Consider the following 20,833-nt stretch of genomic DNA (forward strand, 5'->3'; position numbering starts at 1 on the left):
GCAGGGGGTGGGGGGCGGTGAGTAGGAACTGCCTAAAACCATGGCAAGTTCTCCGGAGTAGGCAGAGATTTGGTTAATTATAGTCTAAGAGGATTTAAATGTCAGATTAGCGTTAAGATTCTATAGATCTTTTTTTTTTTTCCTAACACCTACAGCACCTGGTCTTCCTAGGTGGTCTTCCATCCAAATACTAACCAGGCCGGACCCTGCTTAGCTTCTGAGATCAGACAAGATCGGGCATATTCAGCATGGCATGGCCGTAGACCCTAGGTCATTTTTAAGGTCTCTTCTAACGCTGAGAGTCAATGACTTTGAAGTGTTGAGCTTCGTTTTAATAAATTGCTGTATTTCATCATGTCTAAGACACACATTTTTGCATTTAATGTTTCTTATATTAGGATGTGTTTTATAAGACAACTTCACTTTGACATACAGCTAGAGCAGAATTTGACATTTGACCTTGAAGTTCCATAGGTATCCTCCAAAGTGGCTCAAGTTAGCAGGAGAAAAATGTTGGCTTCAAGTGAGCAGGTTCCAGTAACTAATCAGGATAAATAGTATAGAGCAGTAGCTGAATAAATCACTAGTTTTTGGTTCAGAAAAAGGCCACTTGCAGCTCAAGTATGCCAGTTTCTTCAGAGCCCTATCTGTAGTCTCACTCTGAGCTTTTTTTAAAGCTCAGATAAAGATAAGCTAAGCTATTTAGGATTTAAAAAGGAACTAAGATAGCAGACGCAGTTGGTGAGATGATTCTTAATGGAAGCAGAAAACAGGATAGATAGTAAAGGTTCAAAATAATCCTCTTACATAATTCTTTAATTCTTATCATATGCTCAGAGTTTAAGAAGCAAGTAGTACTAATAAAAGGATTATATAAAAGAACAGCCTACTCTGTCCTCAGAGGCAATCGTATTTCCTCTCCATTCTTTTACTTACTTCCATATTTTAAACAAATATATAACTATGTGAATAGTCTCTGTGACCCAAGTGATGCTGCGTTCTTTCTTGTACAGCTGTTTGGTTTTTTTTTTTTTTTACTTTTTTTTTTCTTTTTTTAAATATCTGGCAAGAACAGCTTACATCCTCCAAAAGCACTCTCGGATTTCTCTCAGATCAATTTTTCAATTGGTTAAAACTTTCCAGTGTTTATTAGTTCTGTGTTTTTCCTGGAGACATCCTTATTGGATCTTCAACTTTTATGCTGCCAAATGGGCTGCTTGTCATCTAGGCGTAGAACACAGCGGTCACTTAGAATAGCTTTTTGTGCCCAACAGTCATATTGGCTGCTATTAGTTGGTATAATCTAAAATGTCAGTGTCATACAACTGTCAGATTTTTTTCATTTATTGTGTAGGAGTAACAGGAGGAAATCTCATGAAGGAATGGCACTTATATGTGGCCTTTGAAATGGGTGGGATTGATACAGTTTCCCATTTCTTCAGTGGCTAATCAAGGATGGTGATTACTTGTGTACAGGGCGTATGGCATCTGGTACTCTGTGGATGTTTAATTATCCATTAGTTGCCAAGTTTCTGATCTTGTTCTTAAAATTGCTCTGATACTGATTAGACTTGGTTTTGCTAATAGACTGTGCTTTCAGTTTCACGGAGGAAAAAAAGGAAATGAGTTTGGTGATCAGCCAGTCTGTGCCACAGTTAGTTTTGAGAATAAAACCACCTGACGTTTTGAGAACAATCAGATGCTGGTGACAGACAGAAGCCTTCACTTATTCCTATTCCCCCCCTGGTTTCTTCCCTGAAAATTGTGAATCACTGATAAATGATCTTGGCTAGAATGGTATGATTTGGGCAGAGGAACTATAGTGTCACTCATGGAAGATTTTAGTGAAGGTCCCAATTTGGTATGCTGAACCCCATACTGAATGTTGACATTAGTTCATAATGGAAATAAATTCTTCCCTTACTACCTTAATTCTTTGCACATATATTTCTGGTTCTCTCACTCCTGGGCAAATGGTAAGATTGCACTTCCCAGCTTTCCTGAGGTTAAGTATTGTCCTATAGCCTGCTTTGGTGAAATACGAGCCCAAGTGAGGTACATCATTTCTAAGCAAAAGCTTTAAGATGAGTAGAAACTTTGCTGTGGTCCTGTCCCAGTGTCTGGTGACAGTGGAAGTTTTTGTTGAGATGAAACTCCAGTCATTCTGGGTCCTGGTTGACCAGAGATGTGAGCAGGGCTCTTTCCTGACACCCCTAGCCACTGAAGTTTATTGTAGCAAAACAGCATGTGCTGAGGGGTAGTATAGCAAGTGCTTATATTCCAAGGTCTTTACCTCTTTAGTGGTTAAGGTTCCAAACTAGCCTCATATTAATAATAAAAAGGTCAGTCTCTTTCCATTATTGCTAAGCCTTTGAACTATTAGTTGCTACCTATGTAGGCTTCTCCCAAAGTAAAGGTACTTCTGGATTTATACCAAGATTTTTACCTCAAATACTTTTTTCTGCTCATCCTTGAAATGGACTATTTTAACTTTTACTGCCGCTACAAGTAGGGGGAGAGAAATCTGGAGGGAGTCTAATCTTTCTTGTCACTGCCTGCAGAACTGGGGTACAGGTATGGGTGAGGGGAGTGAGGATAGAGAGCACCTTGCCATCTGGGCAACACAGAACAAGAAATCACTTTCTGTGAGTGGTTGGGTAAAGAGTAATTACTGTCCCCACTTTGCCCACTAGAGATAGGAGAAAAGATTTCTGTTAAGGCTGTGGCTATGGCAAAGGATTTGTGTTTCTGACATTTTAAAGCCCCAAATGCAACACTGGTTGTATTTCACATAATTCTAGGGGAAATAGCAGTACTGTTGGGCAAGAGTTTTGCTCCGTTATAGATTAAAGTGTCATCTATAGGCTGAGAACCTAACAATTGTTTATGTATATTTTTTAAATAATGGAAACAGTGTTCTGAATTTCAAACAGCCAACCTATAAAAGGACTTGCACAATGCGCTAATTTTCTATGAAGGGAGTTGTGCAATAATTCCGCCTTATGCGTAGTTTTGCTTTCTGTGGTTTCAGTAACCCACGGTCGGCTGTGGTCCAAAAATATATATATTTTTAAAATTTATTGGGGATGACATTGGTTAATAAGATTATAGAGGAAGTCCGAAAATATTAAATGGAAAATTTCAGAAATAAATAATTTATGACTTTTATTCTGAGTATCGTGATGAAATTTCTCACCATCCAACCTGGGACTGAATCGTCCCATGGTCAAATGTCTCACCTCTGTAGATGCTCCTGTCCTGTAGTCAGTAGCCATCTCGGTCATCAGAAAGAGGCTGCAGTCAATTAAGTTTTGTTATAGTATAGTGTTATGATTGTTTTATTTTTATTATTGTTAATTTTTCTGCATTTAATTTATAAATTAAACTTTATCATAAGTATATGTGTACAGGAAAAATAGTATATATAGGATTCAGTACTATTTGTAGTTTCAGGCATCCACTGGGAGTCTTGGAACATATTTCCACCCCCACGCCTCCCATGTAACTGCAAAGCCTGAGAAGTCGTATTAGTTCAGCACACAGTGTGTAAAGAGGACATAGATGATCACAGAACTACGTCTTGCCCCTTGCCCCCAATCACTACTTTGAAAATGGGCCAGTCCCCTAGCACCGTTACAGTAATGCAGGGGAAAATGATATCCTTACAACCTAGTTTCCAAAAGAGTTTTTAGTGTTTCCGAAGACCATCATGCTGCACCAGGTGGGCTCTGCCTGGTGACACGCCTTCTGCTCACTCATGAGCAGGCATTTTCAGGTTTGTGCAACAAGAGCAGCCTCTGCTGCCTCTTGCTCTGGAATTACTTAAGAAACCTACCTCCTAGGGGGAGATTTATCCCTAATGTTTAATTATCCAAACAAATGCTAATTGGAAACACTGTGTGTGTGGGTCGGTGGGTAGGTGGTGGGAGGTGTTGCGACTCTTGAGACAGGAAGTTTTAAATAACTTCTGTGTTATTTAAAACTAACATCCCAACTGAAAAAGTGAGCTGGATTGCAGCATATAGGCTGCAGACCACCAGTGTGAAAAACATCTGGTTTATGCCTTGAACCAAAGGCATAAACCACATCAATTCCAGCCTACCCTATTTGCCATTTCTTCTTTATCTTCTAATGTTGGATGGAATTTGGGTAACTCATCTAACATGGCCTACCAGACCTATTATGAACAACTCAAGGCTAGAAACGCTTTAGTTTTCTATAGAGCATGCAGAAGCCTTCTGCTTTGCCATTTCAAAACAATAAACATTATGTCAACCACCAATGTGTAAAAGGGCCTGCGAAGACTCTTCCCTGTGGCTGCAGCTGTGGCTCACTGGTGCCTGCCTACTGGTTCTCTGCTGTCTTGCTGGTGTCAGATGAGGCCTCTGCTGCCTCAGTGCAACTGCCAGGGGTGGTTCAAGGTCTAGTCTTGTGGCCTGCACAAGGAGGCTGCCTGCTAAAAGCCTTCCCTGTGCCAAGGCCCAAATGGCTCTGTTTTAGATATGCAGCCCCGGGCCTTTTTAACATTTCATGTGCAGTTCTCCTGTAGAAACAGCCACTTACCTATGGACAAAGTTGCCATGAGCTGAAATTTTCCCATTCAGATTGAAGGCTTAGTTTTAGGCTTAGTCTTTTGCTCAGTCTGTGTTATTTAAAACTAACATCCCAACTGAAAAAGTGAGCTGGATTGCAGCATATAGGCTGCAGACCACCAGTGTGAAAAACATCTGGTTTATGCCTTGAACCAAAGTGCTGACCACTTCGTCCATGACAGAAGCTCCGGTTACCCCAAATGTGTTTTGTTCCTGCAGACTTTACTCCTTATTTATTTCTCATGGTTTATTGTCTAGGTAACATAGTTAAAGTTTTGAGAAGGCCCAATAAATAATTCAAGATTGCTCTTCAGAGTGGCTGAGCTGCTTGTTAAAATACATATGTTCTCCTGAATCAGTGATTTGTGACTGGCCACTACCCGAAGCCCCATGTGCTTCCTTGGGTTGCTACAGCCACTGCAGCCTTTTCTGGGTGATTCCTTGGACCTCCCCAATGATCCAGGCTGAAAGGTAAATGCCCGGCTCACCAGGGGCCTGGTCTCTGGGACTCTGCTCCAGTGCTGTGGCCAACACATGTTCAAGATTGGTTAACTCTTTTGAATATTATTCTTACCTTCTTAATCTTTCTGGTTGTGAACATATGAGAAATAAGAAAAAGATGGATAGATTATCATAGGTGAAATTATAGATGAATTATAATTACAGATTCTATAATTATAAGATTTCATCTATAATTATAGCTGAAGGCTAGTTTGAAGGACAACTGTGTTTGAGAGACAGACCTACCCAGTCACTGCAGTGCAGAAACAGGGTGCTCACCCTCACCACCATGCCCCCTTCCCACTGCAGGGACAGGGTCTGCTGCTAGGGAGACTGGAGCTCGTGTTCTCTGAGGGCAGCACGGCTTGGACTACGGGGAGGTGAGTGAGGCACTCGCCTCAGAGTAGGAATTTAAGGGGTGCCCCTCAAAACCTCAGTGATCAAGGTAAATACCATTTAATGAATTATTTTTTAAAATCAGAATTAATACAGGAAAGCCATGAAGAACACAATACCAAAATTTAAAAATAAAGACAGGGTCAGTAGTACTGAATTTTCCCTTTGCCTTAGGTGTCAGTGTGGCTGAACAGGCACTGTTACGGATCCTATCTTAAATTTAGTACCTGAGGCAAATGTCACCGTCACCTCACCCGAGTCCTTGTCCAGCTAGTTCTTCCTAAATTTATGGAATCCATGACGTCAGGGGTCCTCAACCCCCGGGTCATGGACCAGTACTGGTCTATGGCCTGTTAGGAACCAGGCTGCACAGCAGGAGGTGAGCGGTGGGCCAGGGAGCCAAGTTTCATGTGTATTTGCAGCCGCTCCCCAGCGTTAGCATCACCGCCTCAGCTCCACATCAGGTCATCCAGCATTAAATTCTCACAGGAGCACCGGTCTCTGGTGCCAAAAAGGTTGGGGACTGCTGCATTAAGTGACTTTATTTCTCCTGGGTGAATTGGGTAAAAAGACAGAAAAAGGACAGGAATGTTATATTAACTGAACAACTTCCACATGGAAGGAATAAACAAGTGGGATTTAGAAGCAACATTCTCCATGACTTAAAAGTTCCATTTATTTTCTATAAAGGCAGTGTTAGCTATCTGAGCAGAAAATGCAAAAGCATAAATTAAGGGTTCAAAGTTAAGGAAAGTCTGCTCTTAGTTAGAGTAACAAATTGCGTAGTTGGATATGAAGGTAACTGGCCCTGACAGTCCACCAATTTTACTGATCCGCTTGGTGAGGCAGGTTCCATTCTCAGAACTCTCTGCTACATCCTGGCTACTCCAAGGACGGTCAGTCCGTGGACGAAGGCATCAACATCACCAAGGGGATGCATAGAAATGTGAAATCATAAGCCCCACCCAGACCTACTGAGTCAGTCTGCACTTTTACACATGAGATCCAGTTGATTTCTACTTGTTTTCTAAATAATTTAAAGTCCAACTCTGTTGTGGCACTTCCATAGCCTTCCTTTTGAAATCTACCAGACCATCCCAGTTTTCCTCCTGTTTAAAGAGCTTCGCAGAAATTCTTTATGCTCTTAGGAACCTGAATGCTAATTACTAGGTATACTTGTACCTAACTGAACATCAGATACGATGTTCTTTACTAAACTCAGTGCTGGAGGAGGCTGAGTTTGTCAACAGATAGATTGTAGGAGTTAATTTAAGAATTTAAGCCTGATTGTGAAAAATAGTAATATGATGAGGCTTAGGGGTAAAACTGTTAACTACCCAGAATGGTTTTTACAATTGCTAGAGATTTATGAGAATAACAATAAAACATGTCGATGATTTTTTTTTGTTGTCAACTGCTTTATTTTTTTTCTTTAGAATAATATAAACTTTGTTGCTTAGATATTATGCATATGTCTTTTTTGTTTTAAAGTCGAAGATAGTTTGGGTTTTAAAACCTAGAGAGCTGAACTGTTGTGATTTGTGAATTCTTAAAAATGTTCAAGAAGACTGACATGATTTTTTTTAAAGCTATAAATTATAACTATTTGTGTTCAAATCTTAGAAGACTGATATGCCATATACTGACATAAATAAGATTAGGGTTCTCTAGTAATGAAACTAGTTTTCACATATGATTTATAGAACATATTTTTTATTTCATAATTATCACGTGGGGTAGCAAGTTTACTTGTATAAAGTTTCAAATTATTGAGCTGGGTGTTGCAGGTAATTGGAGGCTGTAGAAGATACCTACTGAAGTGTTAGCTTCTACTGAGTTCATGGTTCACTTGGCAAATAAGGCACACAACTATAGCATTATCTAATAGTAGTCTGCTACTAGCAACTAATTTGACCAAGTCATGCAGCTTATTTCCTAGAGTAGTGTCCTCATTTGTAAAATGAGGAAGTTTGAATTGGATCTCTAAAATGTCTTCCAGTATTAATATTATAATGGTAATGAATTCAATTATATGATAATGATTTAATATGATAACGATTCAACTTTTGGGGTGTATCCTCTGTAAGAAATAATGGAATTTTTGTCTTTGGGGAATAAACAATCATTCTTCGTAAGCTAAGATTTAGAAAATAACCTTACTTATTCTAAAGGTGTTTAAATACCTAAAATCTCATACTAGTAGTTCTTTTCACCATTTCTTTCAGTACATATTTATCAATTAACTTTATAAATCATTACAGAAATGCATATTTTGGTAATCTTTTTATTCAAGAGGAGCTACCCTATTATATTCTCAAATTTTAATAAGTTCGGAATTTGTTCTCTCTTATCCAAAATATTCTCTGAAAAAGATCTCTTTCTTTGCCCAAATGGCTCTCTTAAAAAGAATATTTTGCTAATTCTACTTTGTTCTGGTAGACAATGCTATTAAAAGACAGTTTGATAAATTAACCCTTGGAGTGAGGACGATTTATTTCAACCTTTTTCTGTTTTTTAAAACTCTTTGATTATGCTTTAATAAAAAAGTTCCTAAGATAGTAACTTTGGAGGCTTTCCAAATTACACTGCAATTACAGAAATATAAAGACATTGCTTCATGGGTCTGGTGAGAATAAGTCAGAAAGTAAGTCTAGCATGTAGTAGAAATTTAGGTACTATTCTTAAAATAGGAGAGGAATGAAATTGGCCATAAGAGAAGATGGCTAACTTTTTAACTTTATTGACAGAATTCCTGAGATCAGGCAGGTCAACCCTTTCCCGTTCATGCCTTTATCTTCATAGTGATGATGACTCGAAGCTGTTTCCCTTAATGATGGTGAAGTTGGCCTTCTAACTAACCCTGGAACTGATAAGCTGAACTTCAGAATATTTTTGGTATCCAAATCTCTGTACCATTAATTCTTTGCTCCATCTGCAAAGGTAGAAAAGACTTCAATATATGTATTTCCTATCAAGACTGGTCTCAGGTATTTCTTCTGAATACATTTTTAGTGTTATTTTTTTTAGATAGCTCTTCTCAACAGGTTTGAAATTCATTTGTTTTTGTGAATTAAAAAAATTATAAAACCAAGTGTACTAAACAGTCATATGAAAGTTGAATGGTTGATAATTTCTTTATTTTTCTTACTCTTCGTAAACTACTAACTTGTAGATCTAAAATATTTAGACTTTAGTGGAATTTCACAACCATTAGGAATGTTTTACATTACAATGACCTGGAAAAATGCTTGAGAAACGTTACTGAACAAAATACAGAAGCTTTAAAAGCAAAACTCAGGATATATATTTATTATATACTTATATACATTGCAAAGAATCCTGCCCTTTAAAAATTTTTTTTTATCAATTTGGCAAACTGTATCAAATGCCGTAAAAGTCCTATCACTAATGCTTTTATTTCCAGGAAGTTTTCCCAAAGGAAATAATCAAAAGAAGTCAAAGATTGCAAAAATGTCCAGTGTAGTGATATTCTTAAGAGAGAATGATATGGAACTGGTGGTATAATTTATCCTTTCATACATTTATTTTAAAAATAACTTAAAATCTTTTGACATATGAATCATTTACTTTATTCAGTTTTTAGCAGGGTTTTTTTTGTCTTTTTTTTACAGTGTATTGGTTAATGAAATCCAGTAAGTTTCAGGTGTACAATTTACCAATAAGGCACATATATATTGCATTGTGTGTTCATCACTCATAGTTAGATTTCTTTCTATCACCACATATTTGACCCCTTTTATCCCATCTACTTCCCTCCTCCCCCCTTCCCTCTCCTCTCTCCCCTCTAGTAACCACTAATCTATTGTCCATGTCCATGAATCTCTGTCCTGTTTGTTTGTTGCTTTTAGGTTTATATCCCACATGTAAATGATATCATGTGGTTTTCACTGGCTTATTTTGCTTAGCATGATTATCTCATGGTCCATCCATGTTGTCATAAATGGTAGTATTTCATCGCTTCTTATGGCTGAGTAATATTCCATTGTATATATGTACCACAGCTTCTTTATCTAGTCATCTATTGTAAGATACTTCAGAGCAGGTTATTTTAAAAAATAATCATCTTTTATATACTTTGGAAGAGGATGCTCAGGTAGTGAAAGCTCCATCAATTGAATTTAATAAATCTGTTTATACAAACAAGTAACTTCCATGATTTTTAGTAAATATTTCTGTTTCCAGTGCTCATATTTGCTTATACCAGAATCTCTTACATGGCCCTCATGGAAACAAAGGTGTAGCGTATTTAATGCTTTTTGAAATTGTACTCCACACACATCTGAAAAACGAATAAATGTAGTTCTTGATTTAAACATTTAGCTTGAACATATATCATACCAAGGATTAAAAAATCTTAATTTGTTTCATAAAAGCTTTTATTAAGGTGCTAGCCAAAAACCTGTTACTTCAGTGATTATTAACTAAAGAGGAATGATAGGGAAAAAATGACTAATTTACATTTTCCATCAGTATATAAACCATACAGCCCTTATTTTAGGTTTCAGTCTCTTTTTGAGTGTCTGTGTGTATGTGCGTGTACACTCATATGTACACGCATGAGAGCTGCTGAGGTAAATGCAGCCTTTCTTCTTCCTCCAGTACAGGTTAGTTTCAGGAAATGTCTCTATTCTCCTGGTGGTATTCAGGTCACTGAAGTTGGAATACAGAGAAAAGACTGCAAAATAGATAAATGAGGTCTACTCTTAATTCACACATTTATAGGTAATAGAATGTCATTGTTTTTTTTCCTCACAGATTATTTTATTCAGAACAGAACTGTGACATCTGATATAAAATATCAGGATTAGAAAGTTAATTCAAGTGAATGTTTATCTGTGCCTTATGTGCAATCCTGGCTTGAACATTTGGGCCTTTCTTAAGCACTTCAGTTTGACTAAAAGCATAATAAAACTTTAGTTATTTGCAGAAATCCTTGGATTCGAAAGCTTTCAGATTTTTTTTTTAATGAATTTTAGATGTCTAATAGTTTTCAGCATATTTACAGCACTGTGCAACCATAACCATAATCTTCAGGACATTTTTATTTCCCTCAAATGAAACACCATCCCAATCAGCAATCATTCTTTGTTCTTGTCTCTCTTACCTTTTCTCAGCCTTAGAGAATCACTAATCAACCTTATATCTCTATAGATTTGTCTATTCTAGACATTTTCATGTAAATAGTTTCACATAAGATGTAGTCTTTTGTCACTGGCTTCTTTCACTTTATATTATATTTTTCAGTTCTAACATTGTGTCTGTGTTGTATTATGTATCAATATTTCATTCCTTTCTGTTGCTGAAGAATATATTCACTTGTATGCATATACATTTTGTTATCTGTTTACCAGTTAATGGACATTTGGGGTTGCCTTCACTTTTTGGCTATTAAGAATGTTTCTATTAAGAATCATGTACATTTGTGTACAAGTTTTTGTGTGGACATTTGTTTTCATTTCTCTTTGGTTGATACTGGAGAGTAAAATTGCTGTCATTCAGTAGCTGTTCAATATTTTGTACTCATCTCCAACAGAGTACCATTTTATTAAGGATCAACAACTTTTTTTTTCAACTTTGAAAATGGAATATGTTCGAGATGGGGAATGACCACACGGAAAAGAGAAATGCCAACACCTTAAGTCTGCATTGATCTTTAGCTCATTTGCTATGCCTGCCAGAGAGATTGGTCTGGTAATCACTATCCATGGAAACAACAGGGGACCCTTCTGAAAATGAAAAGGGCATTATTACTAATTCTGTTGGGACAACAGGTATAAATTGGGACTGTCTTGGACAAATTAGAACCAGTGGTCACTCTGTCAACCAACAAGAAGGAATGGCTATTTTCAAATTTAGCTTCTTCCTCTTATGACAAGAATCACTGGGAGTAGGGAGGAGACATCTCAGATATGAAGTCAGTCGCAGGGGCAATTTGAACAGTGCTGCTGTCTTCCATTCCGCCCATTCCCTCAAATGAAAAAGTATTTTTGAAAGGGGGATGATACTTTAGCTAATAATTGCCCATATGCATAGTTGTAGGTTCTAAATGTAAAAGTAAAGTGATCGAAATTAATCAAGTACTGAATTGTTAATTTTTCTAATATTTACTTGAGTTAAACATTTTATTTCTTCCAGGGAGCAAGAAGTCATTTCAACTTCAAAGCATCTTAGACTAAGAAACTTTCAACTGTGCTGAAAAACTTAGGAAACGGATATTTCCTTCCCTCCTATTTGAAAGAATTTAAAGAAGAAATAAAATGGCAGAGGTTTAAAGTTAATATTCAGGATGAATGATGATAATTCAGATGACAAGACAGAAGATAAACTGCAGTCCTTATTAATCAGTGATAAAAATGGAAACACATATACATACAACCAAAAATCATCACCTACACAAAACTCTTTACCCAACAATGTGATTTGGAATTCTGCCAACCCAGATGACATGGTGGTTGATTATGAAACCAACTCTGCTACGGACATTGGTGAAAATATTTCTTTAAATCCTGAGTGTGTTGATGTACATGCTCACCAAAAGTCTTCAAGTGATTTTATTAGTAAGGCAGTATTACATATGCATAAAGATTCCACATGTCAGCCCTCTGCACAAGTTGTAAATACAGAGGCACCCAAGTACTTGCCTAACAATGACCATTCCCTAGAACCATTTCAGGACCAGAGTGTTGAGACATCTTTGCCTTTTGTGTGGAAACCTAATGATGATGATTTGAACTGTACAGACTACCCAGCTGCCTTACAGTTAAACCAAACATTTGACATGAAAGTGGAAAATGTTAACTGCACCTTCATAACACATCATGCCACTGGGAAGAGTCAGTCATTGCCTACCACTGGAACTCTGCTGCCAACTGATTTAAGTGGAAGTAAATCTTTATCCTGTTCCATTCATGCATCTTCCAGTTCTGATAAGATACATGTGAAAGCAATGAGTTATGATAGAGACAGCTTTGAAAACCCTCAAACTATAGCAGCAGAGGCCCAAGACACAACTTACACAGCATTTTCTGATGTAGTGATGCAAACTGATGTTTTTGTTCCAGATGTTGAAAATCAGTGTCAGTATTCTTCAAGAAATGTCACCAGTGAGTACACAGATGGGTCACAGCAAAGACTAGTAGGAGAAAAAGAGATACAAGCCCTAACACCAGTTTCTGATGGCATGGATGTTCCCAATGGATCTGTATTACAGGAGTTCTTTTGTTTATCCAAAGATGAACCAAATAGTGAGACACATTCGGAGAGCTCATATGGGCAAAAGGAAATGGGCCAGAATCTAAGAGAAACAGTGTCTGATTGTCTCATAGATGATGACTGCCCTTTACTGGTGCCAGCTTTAGATAAAAGTAAAGCCCAAGTGTTGAACCCAGAACATAAAGTTTCTGTGGCTGAAGACACACAGACTGCCTCTAATGAAAAGGATTTGGAAACCCAAAATTGTACTGTAGACTTGATACCAAGTAGCCCATCAAGACAAAAGGTGGCTTCCCCTTTTGAATTTACTTGGGATACAAATGATGTGTTCATGAGCACAAATAACACAATTTGCATGTCCACACCAGTCCTGGAACCCACGAATGCAACCTTTTCTGTTTCACCTATCGAAGGGATAGGGAAATGTAGTAAAGTGGAGAAGAAGAGTCGAGAGCTTAGAAATGTACCAGCGTTGAAGGGAGTACCTATGAACATGTCTAAACCTAATCTAGGAAAATCAACAACCAAAACAAATACCCCTATAGGCAGCAAAGTCAGAAAAACCGAAATTATAAGTTACCCAAGACCAAACTTCAAGAATGTCAAAGCAAAAGTTATGTCCAGACCAGCATTGCAGCCCAAAGATCCTTCTTTATCAAAGGTCTCACCCAGACCTCGGTTAACCAGTGCATCACCCTCGTCGGTGGCTTCCTCAAGACAGTTGACAGTTTTGAGCAAAACACCAAGATCTGACTTGAATGCAGACACAAAAGCAGAAATCCTAATTAACAAGACACATAAGCAACAATTTAATAAACTCATTACTAGCCAAGCTGTGCATGTTGCAACTCATTCTAAAAATGCTTCCCACAAGGTTCCAAGAACAACATCTGCCGTGAAATCGAATCAGAAAGATGTTAGCAAGGCAAGTTCTGCTAATTCAGCATGTACGACTCCGTCCGTGGCTACATTCCTTCAGAAGATCAAAGGCATATTCCCTGTTAAAATGGGAAGCACAGAAGTTTTGGAAATGACATATGCTTCCAACAGCAATGGGATTAGCCCTGAAAAGAAGGGTGAAAGTGAAAATGGAACTCCAATGGAGAAACAAGAGCTAAAAAAGGAAATTATGAATGAGACCTTTGAGTATGGTCCTCTGTTTTTGGTAAGTGAAATTTTTTCCTGCTTCAGGGAATGGTGGAGGAAACAGCGGTATTAGCAATTACATTAGTCACTGATAGTCAATAATATTGCAAAACTAGGTGTGCAAAATCTGCTTTCAGGTGTTAATATATTATTTGGTAATTCTTTTTTCTGCATTTTAGAATGTTAATTGGAAACCTGCATATTGGGGAAAAAAATCCTGAATTCAGTATTTGGTACTGAGTATTAATGTACCTTTTAATATAATAGCTAAAAGAGCAGGTAAATATTTTAGTGTGATTAGTTATTTGAAGCTAAACATCTGATTACATTTTATATTTATGAAGAAGTTTGTTTATGAACTTTAAAATGTATTAGGCTACATTTAAGAAAGGGCAAGAGCTGCTGGTAAACAGTATCAACATAAAAATAACTCCTGATCTCTCGTTGAAGAAGCAGCTCAATCTTTTGAGACCCAAAGGTGATTGATATCTGAGGTCTCTTTCAGCTCTAAGGCGTTGCTTCCTGGTACGTAAAATAAACAAAACCCATTTTATTCTTAATACAGTGAAAAAGCAGTATGTTTTCTGTAGCACCTGTCTGATATTTGGGGGAATTAGATAGTTCCATTTAAAAAAGAATTCATGTGAAGTTCAAAGATTATTTTTCTTTAAACATGTGTATATTTTGACAAGAGCCTGAAGAAACTAGTTTTCTGAGTTTTAAAAACATTTGGCAGGCCACTCTTAGGACTGTGTACTCGTCTTCATGCCTAATTTTGGCAGTGGGAACTTAGGTGTATTTTCAGCCCCACATAGGCTTTTCTTGGGCTTCTGTCCTCTGGGCCAGGAATGGAGCTAGGTGCCAGGGCAAGAGGGCAGATGTGAGACATCTGTTTGAAGAGCTCAGGTCTGAGGAACAAAATATATAAAGTGTGGTAACGTGTTAAAGAGCTTATTTTAGAAGTATTTTCAGGTTGCATAGGGGATTAACTCCTTTTAGGAGACAAGGTTAAGAAAGACTTAATATTCTTGAGCTAGATTAGTTTAGAGATGTTCTAGTTTTTATCGTTTTTTTGTTTTTTTTTTAGGAGAATGGTATATCACAACTATGTCTAAATTAATGAGATTGCCCATCATTTCAAAACTCAGATTTTATTTTTAAATTCTTTTGAAGTCAAACTTAGGAAACTCATATCATTTGTAATTTGATATTTTGCTAAATCAAACTATCATCTCTGATTATTCTAATCAACATTAGTTTGGTGTTTATAGATATACATAAAAGCAATACACTTATTCCTCCTTGATTTATGGGAGACTTTTATTGTGCATTTATCTCCAACCACCAGAAAAACTAGCATGAAGTTTCTTTAAATAGCATTTGCCTTGAATATAAATTGGCTATATAATTTTGAAATTAGAAGTTTTTCTGATGTGTGCATTGATAAAGCTTAGCTTTATGTTCCCCATGTGCAGAATGAAAGCCTGTTTTTCAGGCTCACAAGGTAATATTGAAGTAAGGTGATAGAATCACCAGGTCGAAATGGTTCCAAACAAATCATGGAGAAGAAGCACTTTTCATCTTAGGAATCTTGTAGTTCGGATTCTCACATTTTCAGCCCTGACACTGACACTTTTACGTATCAACTGGTATTAAAAAACTTATTTTTTCCCCATGATAAGGTCTCAAGCACCATTTTCTCTAATGTTACTAATTCCTCTTACATATTTCCATGTGTCGTGGGGAAGGGGCAGGGCAAACCATCACAGACCACAGGCTTTGTGCTTATTGTAGAGGAGTGAACATTTGTTTCATGTTTTACTCAAACTTCTATGTTTCTTGGTTACTTCAGCAACATGCAAAGAATTGAAAATCTGCCCTGGATCTTAGATGAGACAGTTTTGGAGGGATGTTCATTTTCAGTGTGTTCTGTTGGTGTCAGACTAAATTGGGCCTTGAGTTTACTTAATCCTCAGGTGGCCTACCACCTCACAGATGGTTGGTCAGGGTTTATCTGAAACAAAAGAAGGGTTCTTACTTGGAAGAAGGAATTTGATTTTAATTTGATGCAGGTTGGGTGTAGCTACCAATTACACAGATTATGTATTGGTGATAATGTGTTAGATAAAGGAAGTGGTAAATTCTTTAAAAAGAAAGAAAGCGTTATTTTTTTGATGCCTGTTCTGGACCAAACACTTTGCTCGGGTGTCATATATATTATGTCATTTAGTTTTCCCAGGTGCTTCATACACTGTCATTTACTCTTTCCAGTAATAACAGGGTAGTTGTTAGCCACATTTTAAAACTTCGGAGAAGTTACTTAAAATACACAGCAACTACTAAGTAGTAAAATTTAGATTCAAAATCAGGTTCCCTGACTTGATCCTTTCTGCTTTATACACCACAGAGCTTCAAAATCTTGTGGAATGTTGGCTCTGAAAGGCAGAGTAAGTCTGATTTGTTAAAGATTCACTTCTGTAAGTTGGTTAAAAGTTTGGTTTACTTTTTTAAAAAAGGTTTTCTCTAAGGGATTACCTTAGCCAGTTTTCAGTAGAGATTCAAGACCTTTTTTAAGTTTGTGTATAATCAATCACCTGCTTTTCTTGGCCAATTTTGTGTTGTTTTCCAGTGTTCTCTTAGGATATTACCCTCTTAAGTTTTTAATTCACCTAATCTATGAAGTTAACCACATCTACTGGAAATTATCCTCTTATGACTTAAGAAACAAAGAATGGTATTAGTGGAGAATATGCAGCATAGATGCTGAGAGCATGGATTCTGGAATTAGAGAACGAGATCATTTATTAGGTGTCTGTGTGCTATATGTGATGGTGACTATTGAGATATAGAGAAGAAAGCCCCTGGCCAGCCTTAGTGCCTTAATGCAGTGGGTAACATCAGAAAGTAACCCAAAAGGGTATGTTAAGTACAAAGTTGGAGCTTTAAATAGGCTGCTGTGCTACATGAGGTGGAATTGGGGTGATGGCAGTGGGGAGAGTTGTCAAGAAGGTCCTCTAGGGGAGAAACTGTGTTAGTTTCCAGAACTTAAAGGGCATGTGCGAATTGGAAGGGTATTACGGGTAGAGGGAATAACACATAAAAAGGTGAAGAAGCAGGATATCCTCATTGAGAGGACTCCAGGTAGTGAGTATGATGGGAGTCGGCACTGCAGACCCATGAACAGTAAGGAATAAACTGATGAAGATGGTAGGGACTGCCACATCTAAAAGGGCTTGGTGCGCCTTATTAACAAGAGTTGGCTTTATCCGGAAGACAGAGGGGGAAGCTACCTAACCTGATATGGACTTTAGAGAGATTGCCTTAGCAGTAGAATGGAAGGTGAATCAAAGGCTGGTGAGACCAGAAAGATCCTAAGGTCATGGTTTCAGTAATCCAGGCAAGAAATGATTGAAGGCCTGTCCTGGGATGGATGGAGAAGAGAGAGAATGCCATCAAGAGGGCTTTAGGAAGTAAGAAAGTAAGCGCCTAGAATAGCTTTTATTGTTTAAGTTGGATGCCTGGGTATGTTGTGAATATGGGAAGAGGCGAATTTTGAGGTTGGTGGTTAAAATTAAGTTTTAGAAACTGGTTCATGTTCTTCTGTAAAGTAGAGTGCGATAACAGTATGAACCTCACAGGGTTATTATGAGGATTAAATGAGTAGATGCAGGGCAGTACATTGATTGGTAAAAACAATAATATTGTTTTTGATTATAATAATATTGATAATAATATTGATAATAATAATATTGATTACAATTGACCTTGTTCGGTAGAGATGCCTGAAGGATACTAAGTGGGCAAATGCAGAAAGAAGCTACATATATGGGAAACTGTGGAGAGAGTGCTGGCTTGGATGTGTGGACTTTGTATATAACTGTGTATAGGTGGCAGTTTAAACAGTGGACAGATCATCTAGGGAGAATATATGATGATGAAATAGAACAGGGCCAAGTTTAGGACCCTCATGATGGCTAGCTAGCATTTAAAGATATAGAAGAAGAAGACCCAGAGAAGAAATAACCAGACAGGTAGAGGGAAAACTAGGAAGAGCTGTGTTGGAGGAACCAAAGAAAGATGGAGGATGGAGTCATCATCATCGGATGCCATAAAGAGGGCCTACAGGGAAAGGACCGAATGATGTAGCTTGCAATATTGGTCATCTTGGGAACAGTTTCACTGATGGAGTCAAAAGGCTTGTCCTGAGGTAGATGGAGAAGGGAGAGAATGCCATCGAGAGGTGTTTAGGAAGTAAGAAAGGAAGCACCTAGAAAAAACTTTGATTCTTTTAGTTAGGTACCTGGGTATGTTGTGGCGAATATGGGAAGAGATAAATCTTGAGATGAGTGGCTAAAGTTAAATTTTAAGAACAGCTTCCTCTTGATGAATTGAAGAGTATGAAGAGTTTGAATTTCTTCATAGTAAAAATGAAAATTAAATATTCATCTGGCATATCCACTTGAATTGTTTTTCACATAGCTAGCACCACACGAAAATGGTATGAGGAAGGCATGATCTGGACTAAAATCTTAACTTGTTCGCAGGGTTCTGCTTCAGAAACTGCAATCCCCTCGGGCAGGAATGTACCCAAGCCCGGCTTCTCCAGTTTGAGGAAGACACCAGGTCCAAAAGCCAAAGTGGGACCTTCTGTTTCCTGTTTGAGGCGGAATATTGACAGCAGAAATATTAATTCCGATCGAGCTTTATCTTCTCAGAGGATCAGGCGTGTATCCAATTCTGGTAAGAATAAAATAATTCTGTTGTGCTTTATAGCAGTTTATGAGTTATTCTAACGTAAAATTAAATATGTCAGAAAGCAGAAAGACAGGTTTTGGTTTCAGAACTAACCATTCTGTCATTAAAGCACTGAGCCGTTTGTGGACATACCTTATACACAGGGAAGGTAGAAAAAGAAGTCGAAGACACAGCCCTTTGAGCCATGTAAAGGCTCTTTGGGGAAAGAGATATGTGCATAGACCAACTTATAAACTATTCAGAAGCATGCATGTATGAATATACAGTTGGATGCCTGTTATATATGAATTATTTCATTTTTAAATTAAAAAATGGTTAAGTGCTACATAAAACTTAAGTGTTATAAACTAAATTCATAATGTGCCCTCACCACATATGAAGAGATTAGTTTTGTCTTGAATTTTACTGGAAGAAGAAGTATAAATCTTCAGGGATAAAAGGGTAACTAAAAAAGTTGAACTTTTCTAATAAGAACTTTTATTTATACTGGTTTTTATTTTAGAAGTAGCAATTTAAAATCATATTAGGTTTATGAAATTTGAGAACTTCAAGAGTAGCTGTTAAGTGTCTTACTAAATTCGTCAAGTATACAGATTTCTCTGTGTTAAAAATCAGAACAGGAAATGGAAAAGTCGGCCTGTTTCATAGGGACTAAGACAAAAAGCCTGCTAGCCATTCCAGCTGATGAGAATGCTCTGTAGGGAACACCCTTGTTTAAACAGGTACAACCTTGAGCAAATTAAAACCATGTCATAAATATTTAGGAATAAGTTCCCTGATAAAAATAGTGACTACTATTGAATGGTTTAAAAAAAAAAAAAAAGTGCCTCTAGCATTTTGTGTCCATACATATGAGAACATTTTACAGAAACAACAAAACCAACCAAATCCCAGAGGATCTCTTTACCTCTCCACACCTTGGTATTTTAGGCTTTATTTTCCAATCCTATTATGAAGCCTTCTGTGTGAGAAGCCTATAATGTGCAGAAGTGTTTTAAAGGCAATTTATTTAGTTTCAGGCCTGGCATCAAGGTCCGGAGGTTCTGAGGTGCAGACCCAGGAAGAAGTATGGGTGGAGGAAGAGGGATTAGCAGGACATTTCCATTTCCATCCCCAGAGTTGCTAAGTGGGGAAGAGGAATTCGTCAGCTTATAGTGTTCATCCTTTGGGAGAAAAGCAGAAGAGAAGCTAAAAGTATTGGGAAAAGGAAAGATCCTTATTTTGGTCATTGCCACAGTCGGGGAGTTGAGGCGTAAAAGTGAGATCAAAGCTTTGCTTCGTACCTTTGCTGCTGCCGACAGGGCTCACGGTGTTTTCCAGACGATGGGAGCTCCTTTCCTGCTTGGATGTTAGGGTCTCCAAGCCTGGCCAGTAGTTAGGAGCCCTGTGTTCCATTATTGCTCTGGCACCAGAGAACTGTCTGAGCAAATCGTTTACCCTTCCTGGCCTTTGCATCGGAAGTATGAGTGTTTGAGAATGTAAAGGCCCTGTCAGTTTTTGCAGTCTTTAACTTTCTAGGAGAAATTTGGAGCTCACCTCATGAGTGGTGGCTGGACCACATGATGCTGCAATCTCGGAAAAACTGAAGTGCACATACTTTTAAGAAATTGGGTCGATACTCAGGATATATTTTAAAAGATGAGATTCTTTATATAGGTGATCAGTTTTTTCAAAGAGTAAGGCATTTTTTAAGTCCCTTTACTGTATACTATCTAATATCATACCTTAAAGAGAGAAAAGTAGGTCTGTTTAGTCTTAATGAAAAGATGGGGAAATTTATTAAGCTTTTTTTTTTCAACTTGTATAAATAAGCTTGATAACTAAGTTATGCATTCAGAGTTTTTAATCTGAGTTAAAAACTGGTGGTTTTCCATATATAAATGGGAAGAAATGAAGGTAAACAGTAGTTTTATGAATTTGCATTTGAGTTTTATATTTTAACTGTTGAAAGACAGACTTGATTATGCTGTTTGAGTTTCTAAAAAATTAACAGCACCTAACTTGTTTGGCTGCTCTCAATAAGTTGAGAAGTATTTGTTGTGGGGGACAGGAAACTTAATCACCACGGTTAAAAGTCGAACAGAAAATCAAGCAGGAAAAACAGTGTGCCTTTAGATCATTGAGAGCCTGTTGTCATTTATTGTACAATGAAGTGTTTGTGTATTAGAAAATTGAAACCACATGGATATCCTCTGTACTCATACAAAGTT

General features: G+C 37.5%; 1 protein-coding gene and 1 pseudogene across 8 annotated transcripts in view; one reads left to right on the plus strand and one right to left on the minus strand.

Moving 5' to 3' along the window:
- MTUS1 (microtubule associated scaffold protein 1) overlaps positions 1-20,833 on the plus strand; it is a 164,262-nt gene that overhangs the window by 57,779 nt on the left and 85,650 nt on the right. For all 8 annotated transcript variants that reach the window (XM_015592899.2, XM_025049909.1, XM_006916417.3 and 5 more), the window contains 2 exons: positions 11,646-13,887; positions 18,413-18,608. In XM_015592899.2, coding sequence (XP_015448385.1) covers positions 11,797-13,887; positions 18,413-18,608 — 2,287 coding nt within the window. In that variant the 5' untranslated portion in view covers positions 11,646-11,796. The remainder of the gene's footprint in view (positions 1-11,645; positions 13,888-18,412; positions 18,609-20,833) is intronic.
- Positions 147-265, minus strand: LOC112483431 (annotated as a pseudogene).

Source organism: Pteropus alecto, unplaced genomic scaffold (assembly GCF_000325575.1).
Source record: "Pteropus alecto unplaced genomic scaffold, ASM32557v1 scaffold24, whole genome shotgun sequence".
Lineage (NCBI taxonomy): Eukaryota > Metazoa > Chordata > Mammalia > Chiroptera > Pteropodidae > Pteropus > Pteropus alecto.